Source organism: Crinia signifera, chromosome 2, assembly GCF_055691185.1.
Source record: "Crinia signifera chromosome 2, ASM5569118v1, whole genome shotgun sequence".
Classification (NCBI taxonomy): Eukaryota; Metazoa; Chordata; class Amphibia; order Anura; family Myobatrachidae; genus Crinia; species Crinia signifera.
Window position 1 is genome coordinate 257,835,073 of NC_139218.1, and position 16,507 is coordinate 257,851,579.

At 41.1% G+C, this 16,507-nt stretch overlaps 1 protein-coding gene across 14 annotated transcripts in view; it reads left to right on the top strand.

Annotated features, from left to right (window-relative positions):
- DMD (dystrophin) overlaps positions 1-16,507 on the top strand; it is a 1,973,025-nt gene that overhangs the window by 1,876,131 nt on the left and 80,387 nt on the right. For 13 of the 14 annotated variants that reach the window (XM_083174338.1, XM_083174337.1, XM_083174342.1 and 10 more), the window contains 2 exons: positions 3,573-3,774; positions 7,391-7,476. In XM_083174338.1, the coding sequence (XP_083030464.1) occupies positions 3,573-3,774; positions 7,391-7,476 (288 nt within the window). Of the gene's footprint in view, positions 1-3,572; positions 3,775-7,390; positions 7,477-16,507 lie in introns of those variants that run through there. The other variant, XR_014470468.1, reaches the window with a different exon arrangement.

Sequence of the window (16,507 nt, forward strand, 5' to 3'; positions counted from 1 at the left end):
ATTCATGATGCTAAATAATATTTTTTTTTTATTTATTTTTTTAGATCAACTTGTATTTCAGGTTTTGGTTTTTAATTAAAGCAAATTTCTAATATTCAAACAGAGCAACAATAAAAACCTAATTCGAGTTTCAGGTTTAGTGACCCTGTATACACTGCTTTCCCTGCTGCAACGTAAACTCATAATGAGTGACTGTGGGCTTAGGTTATTGGGTAGCATCATGAACTTGCTGACTTTTCTGTATAGAACAATAAAGCATGGCAGACAGCTGATATTTGTGTTGAAAGGCACAGGGATTTACCCATAGTTGGTGGAGGTACTAATGAATGTGAGACCTTTTGAAATTAATTTCTCATTAAAATAATGTGTGTTCATAATAAGCTAAAGGCCAGGTTTCCAGGATGATCACTTTCTTAGGTATGTATATCTTGGGAATAATTAAGATTAGGTTAAGCATGTGTTAACGAAGGCATTTAGAACCTTAATCTATGGAGTTAATGCAGCTCTGGAATTTAATAAGGATTCTGAGCAGCCTCGTTTTACGGTGAAGGAGTTATGTATGATTATAACATACTATAGAAAAACTTACATCTAATTTATTTTGAAAATGCAATCACCTTTGTTTATTATAATGAGGAAACCAGCGTATGATTGAAACGGGCATGAGCGTATGGTAACTTATTCAAATTTATTAAAAATGCTGTACGCTCTTATTTATACCATTTTAATACAGAATAGCCCCTAAATCGAGGCTTTTACTCTGCGTTTGAGAACTGATTTTTATAGTCCCAACCTGAACCCGCTTTCACAAAGAAAGGCAATTTACCTGGTCAAACATTTCTACCTGGTAGTTTGCTGATCAACGCGGTTATTTCTTCTGTGTTAAAGGGGCAACCTGGGTCATCATTCCCATGTTGAACGTCAAATTAGTGGGTAGAAATATTTGACTCGTTAATTTGCTTTTCTGTGTGAAGGGGTTATTTAGTTTTGTGTTTTTACTTTTCTGTCCAATTCTCTTAATTTTAATCAATAATGTTCTATGTTTATTTATTCTCTGTTCGCACAATTTATTATTTTGTTTCCTACCCTTTTATGTTCTATGTTTATTTTATTTTTTTACTAGGGTCAGAACTAGGCTATCTGACCACACATGGGAAATCTTGTAAAAAATTTTGACAAAGTTGTCCTGGCAGTGCACAAGTTAATAGAGACTACCTTATTCAATCATCTTTTGGGATTGAGCAGTTTTTTTTATTTACATTATGGACAGAATTTGAAAGCACTAATGCAGTTATTGGTCAGACGAATGATGGAAAAAAAATTCACACTTACGTCCAATTGCATCTTTACATACAGTTTCTAGTTCTCAACTTAATATTTTAAACAGCGGGAGATCTCTGGGATGCAAAAGGAGACTGCTGATTTTATTGCATATGCAACACTTATATTTTGTGTGGTTTGGGTGTCTGAGTCATATGTGTATATATGGAGCACAACAGAACTAGGTATGGAAAAGTGCTACAGCTGCTGCATCATAGCACTTTTATATGCAATGTCATTGTGCGTCTGAATATCTGAATCTGCATACAATCTACAGTCTCCTAGTTGTGACTGAGGTGCACGTTTAAGGGAAAAAATGCTAGCAGAGTCTCACGGGCATATCTTGCCAAGAAGATGTATGAGAACACATCTGTAATTTGGTTTACTTTTTGTGTTCCTTCTTTGCTTTTTATTTTGTGAAAAGTCAGTGATTGCAAAATATGCGCTATATCGCATTTTTATGTGCTGTAGGCTGCGTCCCAGCAAAAAAAGAGCTTAAAGGCCGCTGCCCCCAAGGTGAAGATCAGTTGAAGATACCAGAGGAAGCCTTAGAAGTCAGTGGCCGCTGCCTCAGTTTGAGATGCAGACAAATTTGAAAGGTACTTGTGGATTATCACGGCTTCCATCGCATGCCATCGCATGCCATATATAGTGGCATGTGATGCGATTTTTACAGATTTTTGCAGTTTTTGTCAAAATCGTATGCCATCGCATGCGATTTGATCGCATACGATTTTGCACTGAAAAGCATCCAAATGCATTGGAATTAGTATTAAACATGTTCAATGGCCCCAAAATGGCATTTTTGAGGCTGTACCACCCCCACTATCAACGCGATCCCGAAGCGTTGCGAGTGCAGCGAGCCCGCGAGGGGCGGCGGTACGCTTCCTACGACCTTTTCATACCCCCACTATCCACGTCGGCGTGGAGTTGAGAATAGAAAGTGTGGCGAGCGCAGCGAGCCACCGAGCCCGAAGCATGGCGAGCGCAGCGGACACCTGTGAAGCCCGTGAGGGGACGCGGATACCTGTGAAGGTATCCGCGTCCCCTCGCGGGGCTCGCTGCGCTCGCCACACTTTCTATTCTCAACTCCACGCCGACGTGGATAGTGGGGGTATGAAAAGGTCGTAGGACGCGTACCAACGCCCCTCGCGGGCTCGCTGCGCTCGCCACGCTTCGGGTTCGCGTTGATAGTGGGGGTGGTACAGCCTCAAAAATGTCATCTGGGGGCCATTGAACATGTTTCATACTAATTCCAATGCATTTGGATGCTTTTCAGTGAAAAATCGTATGCGATCGCATGCGATGCGATTTTTTTTGCATACGATGGCCATCGTGGGAGCCGTGATAATCCACAAGTACCATTTTAAATATTAAAACCGAAGTGTGTGGTTCACCCTGAGCCCCTGTGGGCCAGTACAAAACTGATAGTATTCACAATTCTTTAAATTTTAGTAAATACAGATTGAGTAACCCTTATCCAAATTGCTCGGGACCAGAAGAGTTTTGGATAACGGATCATTTCGTATTTCAGAATATTTTTAGATTTCAATGATGCATCTTGCATTTATGTTAAACACATGAAATACACACAAATATATTTTATTTGTGCATAAAACAATGTTTCAAAACATGAAACACAGTTTATGTACTATCTCAGGCACTGAAGGTTTAGTGCCAGTTACATATCCTGTCCTCAGTAGTGCTGTTACATATGCCCCAAGTAGGTTTTTAGCTAAAAAAAACCTACTGTACTTTTGTTATGAAAAGTTTTTAAAGGATTTTTCATATTTTAAAGTAAAAACACATTGGAGCTTTGAATACAGTTGTATGTATCACACACTGTAAATTGGTATGGAAAATATATTCACTATACATTACTGCACCTGCACACACGGTGTGTTTTCACTGTTGTTTCTGTGGGCTTTGCAGTACAGAAAAGGTATTCTTTTCATTAATCGCTAGTTAACCCAGTGCTTTTTCGTAAAATGTCAACAATACCTGTTCAGCACATTGACCTCCTTAGAAATAAGTGGCATTCGTACAATTATTAGCTGTATGCTCAGATTCCAATAGTACTGAACGCATTTCATAACCAATTACTGATCTCTGACTCTACTGTATATACCTAAAACCACTAGGGAACCCATGCATACATAGTTGTGGACTATTTGGTCTTTTTCCTATTATGTGTTCCTTCAGCTGTGCTTATACTGTACAAAATATAACCTTTTTTTTTTTTTTTTTTGCAGTGGACTTATTGGGCTTGTCTGCAGCCTGTGATGCCTTGGACCAGCACAACCTCAAGCAGAATGACCAGCTTATGGACATCCTGCAAATTATTAATTGCTTAACCACAATTTATGATCGTCTGGAGCAAGAGCACAACAACCTGGTGAACGTTCCGCTCTGCGTAGACATGTGCCTGAACTGGCTCCTGAATGTTTATGACACGTGGGTGATGATGTACTGATTAGTATATACTAGGTGCCTGTAGGTTTAGAGTAATGGGATGTCACCTTTGGCGTGTTAGCCTCAGCAGAATAGACACAGGAGGTCATAGTTCACATCTCATAAAACTAAAAGCGTTTTCAGCCAGAGATCACACAATGTGCCTTTCTCAAGAATGATGTAAATGGTTGCATGCGGTCATAATGCAATTTAATATAAGTGCTGACTAGCCTTTACCGCCTAGGGAAAATAATCACAAGCTTGAAAATGGAGTTTACGTAATATAATTATTGGTAAGAAAAAAAAAATAAACTTTAATATTAAAATAACACATGCCGCAAAACAGAGAAAAAATAAACTCAACCATATTTAGTGGAAATACTCTTCAATCTTTTAAAATGCCAAGGGCAGATGATGGATCAGTCCCACCACTCTGAGGTATAACCCAATACTCGCAGCTTATCCTGGATTTAGAAGTCTGTTTAGGCAGTTGTTGGTGTCTGGTTTAAAAAAAAGATGTATAGTAATTAGCAAGTGTCATTTCAGCGCATTAGTTAAATTACTGTTGGATTATTATAATTAAGAGGACTATTTGGTACTTGTTTCCTAGCACGGCGCCCGTCGTACTTAATTGCATACCTTAAGTTAAGGTATGCGATCAATGCGATGGACGCGATTTTCTTTTAATTACCGGGCTTTTGCCGGCAATAATAAAATCGCGTTGATCGCGTCCATCGCATGTCATTAAAATGGCATGCGATGCGATCAACGCGATTTTACATAGGGCTCAATGTTAAATGAGCTTTCAATGTTAAAATCGCGTTGCTCGCGTCCATCGCATTATATTATAATGGCATGCGATGCGATCGACGCGATAAACACGATTTTACATAGGGAACAATGGGAAATGGGCCAGTGTGCCCAATTTCTCATTGTATATGTCCCCTATTGCTTTTGAACTATGTTAAATGCCCCCCCATTGTTAATGCCACCCCACTATTGACGTCAACGGCGGTACGTGTCCTCTGACCTTTTCATACCCCCACTATCCACGTCGGCGTGGAATTGATTCTATAAAGTGTGGCGAGCCTGAAGCCCGCGAGGGGATGCGTATACCTGTGAAGTTATGCGGGGCTCGCTGCGCTCGCCACACTTTATAAAATCAACTCCACGCCAACGTGGATAGTGGGGGTATGAAAAGGTTGGAGGACGCGTACCGCCGCGTTCGCCACGCTTCGGGTTGGCGGCAATAATGGGGTGGAGTTAACAATGGGGGGGCCATTTAAACCATGAGGGGGGGGGTTGCTATTAAATTTGGGGGTTTGGGGGGCTTTTACATAGCAATCAATGTAAAATTGGGTCTCAGGGACCATTTTACATTGATTGCAAAGTAAAAATCGTGTCCATCGCATGCGATTTGGTTGCATGCGATGTGATCGATGCGATTTTTTTACCCGCGATCATTACAATCAAAATCACGGGCGCCGTGCTAGGAAACAAGTACCGACTATTTAATTCATTTACTGATATCAATCCCCTGAAAACTGCAATTTTTAGGGGATTGCAACATTATTTATTATTGGAGCTTTTTAATAAACATCCCTGTTTTCATTCATAGATGTGATCCCAATGTCTTTCTATGTGGACGATCTACATGTCCTGTTTACCAAACTCAGAGAAAGTTTGATTTCAGAGATGGCAGCCAGTAGTTTGTTAGCCACTGTAACTAATAGGCTACTTTTTGCTATGAAGGGAATTTTTGAATCCTTTCCCAGCAGCTGTTTTCCTGCACATGTAAGACAAGTGCGTAGCCAATAGTAAAATAATGGTATTTAAGATCTTATTGGCAGCCCTGTCTTGACAACAGAATTTTTTTGATTGATAGTCAACATAAATAATTTCTTATCACTGTAGTAGGCGGGTGCCGGATGGCTTCCCAACAATCGGGATTCCAACATCCCAACTGACAGGCTATTCTCCGTTTTGGGGTCCACAGCCCCAATAGAGGAAGAAATAGAACCTGTAGCGAGCCTACAAGGGTCTCGATTGCGCCCCCCCCAGTGCCAGCAGTCGGGATTCGGATGTCCGACTGTTGGGCCAGCATACCACACCCCTAGTAGGCAGCAATAGGAAAAGCTCTTAATGAAAGGCTCTCAACATAAACTCACCCACTGGCCATGTTTTTTTTTTCTGTTGAAACAGCTGAAAAACAGAAAAATTTCGGTACTTGTTTCCTACAACGGTGCCCACGATTTCCATCGTATGGGCTCCTAAAAATCTCATTGCATCGCATCCCCCTGGAATATTGCGATGCAATTAGATTTTTAATTGTACAAGCACCCATGCCATGAGATGTGATGGGTGCTTACAATGAGATGTAACCCCAAGTATCCACGCCATCCTGAAGCGTGGCGAGCAGCGGCGGTACGCGTCCTCCGACCTTTTGATACCCCCACTATCCACGTCGGCGTGGAGTTGATTTTAGATAGTGTGGCGAGCCACCGAGCCCGAAGAGTGGCGAGCGGACGCGGAATACGAGCCCGAAGCGTGGCGAGTGCAGCGAGCCCCACGAGGGGACACTGATTATTCCACGTCCCCTCACCACGCTTCGGGCTCGCTGCGCTCGCCACACTATCTAATATCAACTCCACGCCGACGTGGATAGTGGGGGTATGAAAAGGTCTGAGGACACGTACCGCTGCGCTCGCCACGCTTCGGGATGGCGTGGATACTGGGGGTTACATCTCATTGTAAGCACCCATCACATATTATGGCATGGGTGCTTGTACAATTAAAAAATTGCATCTCATCCCATTTCCTGGCTTGCAATGCTATGCTATATTTAATTGTACAAGCATCGCATCGCACACCACTAAATAAGGTACACCAGGCATTCCCAACCACGGTCCTCAAGGCACACCAACCGTGCAGATTTTAGTGATATTCAGGCTTCAGCACAGATGGTTTAATCAGAATCACTCAGGTACTAATTAAGTCACCTGTGCTCAAGCCTGGGTATAACTAAAATCTGTACTGTTGGGAATGCCGGCGGTACACGATGCCATGCGATGGGCGTCCTGCTAGGAAACCAGTACCAAAATTTCCTTTGCAATGTCGGTAATTAACTTACACGTGCGTGATTAAAGAAATGCGCAAAACATGACCTGTTGGTAATTTAGGTCTGGCTTTGGGAACACCTGGTTTATAGGGTTTTGTTGCCACCAATGTATGTATGTGGGTGTGTATGTGTATATCTATCTAACTATATATCTCTCTGTCTCTCTCTGATTGTGATGGTAGCTTTCTTTGTAATGCCCTTGCTCTCTCTCTCTCCATCACTTGCATTGGGGTCATGGGTATTTTGCTGCACTGAGCAAGCAATTTGTAGGAATAAAAATTAAATGATTACCTGAGTAATAAGTTTTTCAGTCATATATAGCAAAGTTTTCACAGTTCTTAAGACAATTTTTATAATCTTTGTTACCAAATTTAATATGCATTTCACAATTCTTGTTTTACTAAATGAAGACAGACTATTCTTTATATTTGTTTTTATTGATGGCTGTTTTCTGTATTGTATTCGCATGTATTTAATTTACCGATTTTCATTTTTATTTAGGGGCCGGACTGGAAGAATCCGTGTATTGTCTTTTAAAACTGGTATTATTTCCCTATGTAAAGCACACTTGGAAGATAAATACAGATGTAAGTCATTTTAAGTTTACTATTTTTTGAGGCATGTGCTTCAGTCTGAACATGTTGGACTAGTGACAGCACACTTTTTTGTTAGTCTGTTATATCTCCTGTCTGGTATAGCAGAGTATGCCACTAGACAAGTGTGCTAATGGTTAGGAGTACCTGCTCACTCTTTGCATTATGCAATTGTATTTAGAGCTGCTTTTGGCTGAAACAGAATCATGATCTAGAGCTGAGGACCAATAGGACGTGATCTAGAGCTGAGGACAAGTTGGTGTCTTTACAACTCCCTGAAATAGTGATGGCTAACCTTTACGGTCCAGCTGTTGGAGTACACATCCCAGCATGCCCTGCTACAGTTTTACTATTTGGCCACTCTAAAACTGATGCAGGTCATGCTGGGAGGTGTAGTCCAATAACAGCTGGAGTGTTAAGGTTAGCCATCACTGCTTTAAAACAATGCTTCATTTGAATGACAACTGATGAAATTAAATGTTATGGCCTTATGTACACCTGTGGTGTTGTAGCATAAAGCAAAGAAACTGAAAAGAAAGAACTAAATGATTTGCTTATTATCGAAGATATTTTTAAGTGGCCTGGACAGATTTGTTGTAACAAAAAAAAAGAATTGTATAATATTGATATTTTAAATCAGGGGTGTCCAACCTTTCACCTTCCCTGGGCCACATTAGAAGATGAAAATTTGGTTTGGGCCGCACATAAAATAAAATAACAGTAACGATACCTGATCATCCAAAAAAAACATAGAAAACATAGTTAACATATTAAACTTAATTGGAAATAAAGTTAGTGAGATGTTTGACATTGTTTCTCACATTCTGACACAGAATAGGCCGAAATTCACATTCTGACACAGAGAATAAGCCAGAATTCACAATGTGACACAGGGAATGAGTACAAATTCACAATGTGACACAGGGAATGAGTACAAATTCACAATGTGACACAGGGAATGAGTAAAAATTCACATTGTGACACAGGGAATGAGTAAAAATTCACATTGTGACACAGGGAATGAGTACAAATTCACAATGTGACACAGGGAATGAGTAAAAATTCACATTGTGACACAGGGAATGAGTACAATTTCACATTCTGACACGGAGAATAAGCCAAAATTCACATTGTGACACAGGGAATGAGTACAAATTCACATTCTGACACGGAGAATAAGCCAAAATTCACATTGTGACACAGGGAATGAGTAAAAATTCACATTGTGACACAGGGAATGAGTACAAATTCACATTCTGACACGGAGAATAAGCCAAAATTCACATTGTGACACAGGGAATGAGTACAAATTCACATTCTGACACGGAGAATAAGCCAAAATTCACATTGTGACACAGGGAATGAGTACAAATTCACATTCTGACACGGGGAATAAGCCAAAATTCACAATGTGACACAGGGAATGAGTAAAAATTCACATTGTGACACAGGGAATGAGTACAAATTCACATTCTGACACAGAGAATAAGCCAAAATTCACAATGTGACACAGGGAATGAGTAAAAATTCACATTGTGACACAGAGAATAAGCCGTAATTCACATTTTGACACACAGAATAAGCCAAAATTCACATTGTGACACAGAAAATAAGCTGAAATACACATTCTGACACAGGGAATGAGTAAAAATTCACATTGTGACACAGAGAATAAGCCAAAATTCACATTGTGACACAGAAAATAAGCTGAAATACACATTCTGACACAGGGAATGAGTAAAAATTCACATTCTGACACAGGGTGCCAGATAACACATATGCCCCCACAGTGCCATATGACACACATGCCCCCACACTGCCCCCACAGTGCCAGGTGACACATATGCCCCCACAGTGCCACATGCCCCCACAGTGCCAGGTGACACACATGCCCCCACAGTGCCACATGCCCCCACAGTGCCAGGTGACACACATGCCCCCACAGTTCCTCTTCTTCACCCCCCCCCCCAAACCACGCCACCCCACCCGACCTGTAATAAGTCTTACTATTTTTGCTGCGCCGTCCGCCCCTCCACCTTCAGCACTGCAGCAGGACCCAGCGCTGTCTTTATGCCGCCAGATATGTTTTGCTTTCCTTCCCTCCCTATGGCCGCCGACTGCACGCTGAGTGCCAGCCTCCACCGACTCCTTTTGGCGCCTGACCATCTTGTAAGCGCCGTACGTCAGTGCGCGGGTGTGTGATGACGTCACCCGCGCACAAAGGACTGCTGGGACCGGGCTTCAGAAGAAACATCATGCCCCACAACAGCCATTGACGCCCGTTCCCAGCAGGTTTTTTTTTTTTCTCTTTTCAGATTTTCTCAGGCTGCGAGTTTAAAAAATTGCACTGGGCCGCATTACTAGCCGACCTGGGCCGCATGCGGCCCGCGGGTTGGACAAGCCTGTTTTAAATGAACTGGTGTCTTGAATTATGACTTATGTCTACTAATCATTCAGCCTTTTTAAATGGTCAAAGCAGTGTATAAGGATCAGTGAAAGCAAGGGAGAGAGTTCTTTGAGGAGATTCTAGACCAGCATGTTAACTTTTAATGCTATAGAAGACCATGTAGAAGCAGCTTGGTATTTTTGTGACTGCAGTCAGTGGCGTAACAATAGCCCCGCAGACCCCACGGTCGCGGGGAGGTGCTGTGTAAGTGTGGGCGCCGGGGCTCTGCAGGGCTATTGTAATGCCACTGTGCTGCAGCTGGGACCCGCAGATTTACCTGGTTTACCTTTCTGCGCAGCGGTCCCGGCTCCCCTCATACCCTGGCTTCTGCTGAAATGAAAATGGACCATCATAAAATGTCTGCCCCCATACAGCAGACAGTTCTCTGAAACTGTCTGCTGTATGGGGGCGGACATTTTGTCATGGTCTGTTTTCAAACCAGTAGTATAGAGCATACCGGCAGAAGCCAGGATGGGAGCCCGGAATGAAGCACAGCGGAGGGCAAGGCTGGGAAGGGGAGGGGGCACTGCCAGAAATTTGTTGCCAATATTATTAAGTTAAGTGTGTAGTACTGTAGCCAACTTCCCTGTATATGACTGCACAAGGAATATCGATCCCAGAAAAGATTGAAAGATAGCAATAATGGTAGATAAATAGACAAAGAAAACTCCCAAAAAGTTGCACGTTGAAGTCAAGGTACGTCTGCGTAAATACCACAATCTGATTCTTTTTGAGTCACAGTGGGCTCAAAAAAAGACCACCCTAGAGCACTTCCACACAATGAAAAGAAATTGACATTAATAAACCAGCCTGGAATTTGCTAAAATACAACTTGTCAAGCCACACTGCTTCTGCTCAAATGGGACATGAGTATCGACTAAAAAATTAAGCTTTCAAAGAAAAGAAAACCATACCTACTGTGTAACATGAAGACTTGATTATGGGTTTGGGGCTGCTTTGTTGCATCTTGTATCTCTGCAGGTTAGATATAAATATTAAAACAATCTTGCAGAAGGCAATCTGGAGCAAAACATGCTGCTCAGTGTCTAAAATCTGTCTGTTGTAAATGATCAGTTCCTCAGCTAGATAGTAATCCAAAACACGCAGCTATGAGCACCCAAAAATGGATGTAATCAATACAGTGTATACGCTAAAGTGGCCTTCTATGAGATCTAAATGAAAATAAATAGAAGCTTAACATCCAGTCTGGTGAAGGCAGCTCTGAGACAGCTGGAGAAGTTTGCCAAGCAAGTGTGCACCAAAGTACATGTTGATGGATGCAGAAGTCTCACTGATTGATTGAAGTGATTGCCTCTAAAGTTTGTAACTGTATAGTTATAAGAACCGAATACCCTTCTGCATAAACTGTTACCAAACAAATAGTAACAGTAATTTAAAGGGAGAAGTATCCAAATGTATGAATAATACAACAGACACAGTCCTGGACATTATGTAATTTATTTGAAACATTGTATTACTCAAATACCATAAGAAAAAGAGCAGAGCTATATTATCAGTGTGTAAGCACAGTAATGGGCCCTACACACATAGCGATGTGTGCAGGGCTACCTAGCTATGCTCGGTTGGGCTGTGCTGCGCCGCTATCGCATAGCACACAGCGTTGACAGCCCACACACAGAGCGAGCTGTCAGCTCTGTGTGCTAAGCGAGCAGACAGCGCCAGTGTTCTCCGGTGGGAGAACCCTGCCGATGCCGAGATTGATGGACACTGTCCATCAATCTCGGCCAGCGATAAAGACGCGCGGGGACGCGCACTGCTGCCGATATAGCCCCCACACATACACCGATGTGAGGGCACTTGCTAAGCGACTTTGCCAAACTAAGCAAAGTCGCTTAGAAAATGCCTTAATGTCGGCATGTGTGTAGGCCGTATAAGACATAGAATTCAAGGCCTATTTTTAATCTTTATACACACACACCTTTCATTCTTTATAAATTGGCACTACGGCAAGTCACATTATATGTATGTTCCTTTATTTGCGTCCTAAATTTTTGATTCTTTAAAAATTTCACAACAAATAAGGTAGGATATTATCCGTGAACCTATAGATTAAACGAACACGGACCAAATTCCCCCTTATTTTTTAAAACAAATTAAACAATAAAGAACCAAATCCTTTTAAAAAATAATCTTCTTAGGTGTGCATCCACAGCGCAATTTCTTTTCTTCTTCTTCATATACTGTACCCAGTTTGCCTGGATAGCACCCCCGCCACAATAAATTTACAAACTGCCGGTCCCCCTAAACCCTCAAAATTAGAAAGGTTAAAATCAACCAGTGTGCTGATTATCATCTCCTCCTCCCCTTGTCCTTCCTCTGATGATCTGTGATTTAAAAAGACCATGGCGAGTGCCATTCTGCTCCTTTTTGTTGTTTATGTCCCTCTGTTTGTTGGATTAAATTAGGTTTTCCCCGAAAGATGTAGACAGATTGTTTTCCAGTAAAATTACTACCTGAAACAATCCATGTAAATTCTAATACAAACAAATCTGTTAACATGTTAGGGTGTTGAATATATTTGCAAGCCACTATATCTATATATAAAAGGCTAACTACTCCTCACCTCTATGAGGTGAAGTACAGTCAGTGACCACTACAGGCCACTCGACTGGCCAAAGTGAAAGCAATTTTTGCAGGGACACTGTTCTGTTTCAGACTTGCTGGATACGGAGAGCGGGTGCTATGAAGGAAAAAATTGGAGGTAGGATCTGGTAGGGGGTGGGGTGCAGGGTTTGAGGTTAAAACTGTCACAGCTCAAAGTGAAAGTACATTGATGGGCTTTTTTTTACTAATATTATATAAAAATATGCAGTCCCTTGAGCTGATTCTTCAATCCACCCCTTGTGCACTTTACTCTCTGTAGCAGAAGGTATCGGACATATACAGGTCAATGACAACTGGTTGCTATTTGAAGCTGCTTCTACATAAAGTTTCCCTTTAAAGTAGTATCCTCAAATATTTTACAATTGTGTTGTTGAAATTTCCAGTAGGCATAACTCTGTAGGATCTCTGCCTTATCCAGGGTGTCTAAAATTGAATTACATATCTACTATAGATTGTAAGCTTGCGAGCAGGGCCCTTCTACCTCCAAGTCAGTTTGTATCTACCCAGTTTATTTAATCACTGTTTTTTCCATCTGTAAAGCGCAACGGAATATGCTGCGCTATATAAGAAACTGTAAATAAATAAATACTGTCTCTCCATTATCAGCATTTTAGTGTGCAATCTAATTATCCAGACCATATTAAGGGGTGTACACATGGAGCGATCCTTCTAATGCTGTGTACACACGGGGGCGATAGGGACTGAAATCGCTGGGAATATGGTCGCTGAGCGACCATATTGCCAGTGATTGGAGTGTGCACCAGCGATAAATCGCCGGGTGCGCGCTCCCGTTTTCAGCCCCTGAATGGTCGCTGGTCGGAGGAACATGCTCCTCCGACCAGCGACATACCCTGCCTCTTCACCCAGCAGTGTTTAAATTTTCATCTGCGACCATCTCTGGTCGCAGATGAAAACGGGACACGGGGCAATATGATTGCTGAGCAATATATTGCCAGCGATCATATTGCCCCGTGTGTACGCACCTTTAGCGATTTGGACTACATAGTCAAAATTTCTTAGAAGGTTAGTAGAGATCTCTGTCAAGGTTAGACAAATCTCCCTATAATATCGCTTAGTAAAAAAGAATTGCCAGGCAAGAATATTTTGACTAGATCGCTGGCTGTCTAGTCAAAATCGCTGCTATTCACTGCTGAGGGAGATATTCACTAGGCGATCTGCAATGAGTACCAACCAAGTATGTTAATTTTAGTATAGTCAAAATCGCCCATAGACAAAATTGCTTAGTCAAAATCGCTGGTGCATTTATTCACATCTTAGTCAAAATCGCTTAGTTAATGTCGCTCACTAGCAAAAATCGCTACGTGTGTATACCCCTTTAGTCCTTTATTAGTGTTTAGTGGCGGTGTAAGTTACTTTAAAGGCAAAAGAAAAGTTAAAATAAAACCTTTTTTATGTTGCTTTATACATTAATGTTTGTTAGGAACTCTTGGGATAGATTCTAAACACATTTACAAGTATTTATAATAAATACATTTGTAATGTGCACATTTCTGTGTCATTTTGCCACAAACAAATTCCAAGTTGTAAACAAATCGGTAAATCAAAAGTGCTGAATTTGAAAACCTGCTTTGGCTTAAGGACAGAAAAGCACCAAAACAACGTGGTGTTAATGGAGGAAGCTTGAAACAGCCTCCAGAGGGTGATAAAATGGCAGCGCAAAGAAGCACAATAATTTGTCCCTGTCATGCTTGTGGCTTGCATTGAAATTTTTATTGGAAAGTGTGCTTAGTGGGAAACTTTTGAGTTCTTATTTATGAAACCATGTTGTCATTTTTAACAGGAAAAATAGCTTGCTACTCTGTGTTCGTGTAATAAGATGGCACCGTATTCCATTTTATCAACAAGGAGAAACAGTTCTGTTTAGTCTTTTTCTGTATCCTTCTTTGAAAGGGTTCTGGTTGTTCAAGAAATACAGCAGTGGTTGCTAGTGGTTTAAACTCTGTTGCTGCCGGTCGCTATTTCATGTTATTCACTGTTTGTTTCTTTTTGCATACCTACATACGTAGGAAACTTTTTATTTATTTTATTTTATATGAATGGTCTTTGTACAGAGACTTCACACTCTGTACAAAAATCTAGCCATCTTTATTATGTCCATTAAATTTTTTTACATCTTAATATTAATTTGCTAATGATAATAAATGGCGGAAAATCAATTCCCCCCCTATTTAAAGCATGATAATGTAACATGATAATTTTGCCGTATAGCCAGTTGAGACCTTGCAAAATCAGCGTTTGCGTGATAATTCTTGCTTTTGTTACACGTGTTAAGTATAGTTGAAGATGGAGAAATCTACTTTTACCTCCAACTAAGAAACCAATATAGGATCACAGCATAAGTCTACTTGCTTTAAAAAAAAAAATGGGATTCATAAAATGTGTGTTATTGTAAAACAGGAGTGGCCAAACCTGCCTCAAGATCTATCAACTGTTCATGTATTTCAGGAAACCTGTGGATCTCTAGTAGGAATTAATGCAGCATGTTTGAAAATGTGACAGTTAGTAATAACTGCAGTTGTTCACCAGCTATGTGATCTGGATAACATGGACTGTTGGTAGATCTCGTGGACCCATTTGGCCAGCCCTAGAACATTGAAGAATTTATACAAACAAATAATTATCTGCAAAATAACAGCTTCACATAAAGTAGGGGTGCATAAAGATGGATGACAGTATTTATTTGCCTCATTATAAGCCACTTAACTTTTTTTTTTTTTAAATCACTATCTCCCACATGGAAGCCACAAAATAAAAACCCATCCCACTCGTAAATCCCCCCCCCCCCCCACCCCAACATACCTGTCACTTTTAAAACCGTTAACTATTGGCATAAGTCTCTTAACTCTGGCCAGATGTATCAAGCTTCAAAAAGTGATAAACAGCCAGTCAGATCCCAACTGTCATTTTTCAAACCAAGCCTGTAACATGGCAGGTAACAGCTGATGAGCTGGCTGCTTATCATTTTACCACTTCTTGAAGCTTGATACATCTGTCCCTTAGTGTGCCTGCGACTAATATCATATCTTCTTACATGTGAAACTATTGACTGCTGCTCCTCAGCATCATGGTTAACTGGGGGTGTGGTGATACAGTCAGGCTCTGTCTAAGGAGCATAGTTCACATTTCCCACCTTCTATTCTGCAATGGTAAGAAGCAGTGAGGGTGTTGTACAAAACCTGGGAATTTAACTATTTACAGTGCCCCAGGGCTTGTGCCGTCCTTCTTCCCTGTGCTACAGGAACTATTGACAATTTTTTGTTACATTCTCTTTTGTTTAGATGCAATGAAATGGTTATACTCAAAACCTGGACTGTTGGGGGAGCCTTGAGGAACGCGTGTGGGATCCTCTTATTAGATCAATTCTTTGCTATAGTCCTTCATACTGTTAAGTTGCTAACATCCTCGAATGACAGTATCTTATTTCCTATGCACCCCTATGTGGTTGAAACTGGGCAATGTTGCTGGCAACGAGATGCCAATGTTCAATTTGCCTCTATGAGATTCTGACCACACTTTGCAGACATAGCTAGGAATTGAATTCTACTCTTAAATACTTTCAAAGAAAATAAAAATCCCATATAACTAGGGGATTAACGTATGCCACATCACCGAACACCCAAAACCGTGAACTTTTCAGAGTTGTCTGGTTAGTCGGGTTCCGGTGAAGACTGGTCTGGAAATTAATAACCTCAAGCGATAAAGCCAGAGTCTACCACTCTTACACCCCCTCCCTCCCCCCCCCACACACAATGTTAACTTAGCCTTGCTTATGTTTAGGTACCAGGAGATATGCAAAGGTACCAGGAGTAGTTGTCTTTATTTTTTACTTTAGAGTATGCATTACCTTTTATTGAATAAGATCAATAGCCATTCATTACACATAAAAAATATCTATTTAGATGCTACGCAAATAGTTGTAACAATTTTAACACT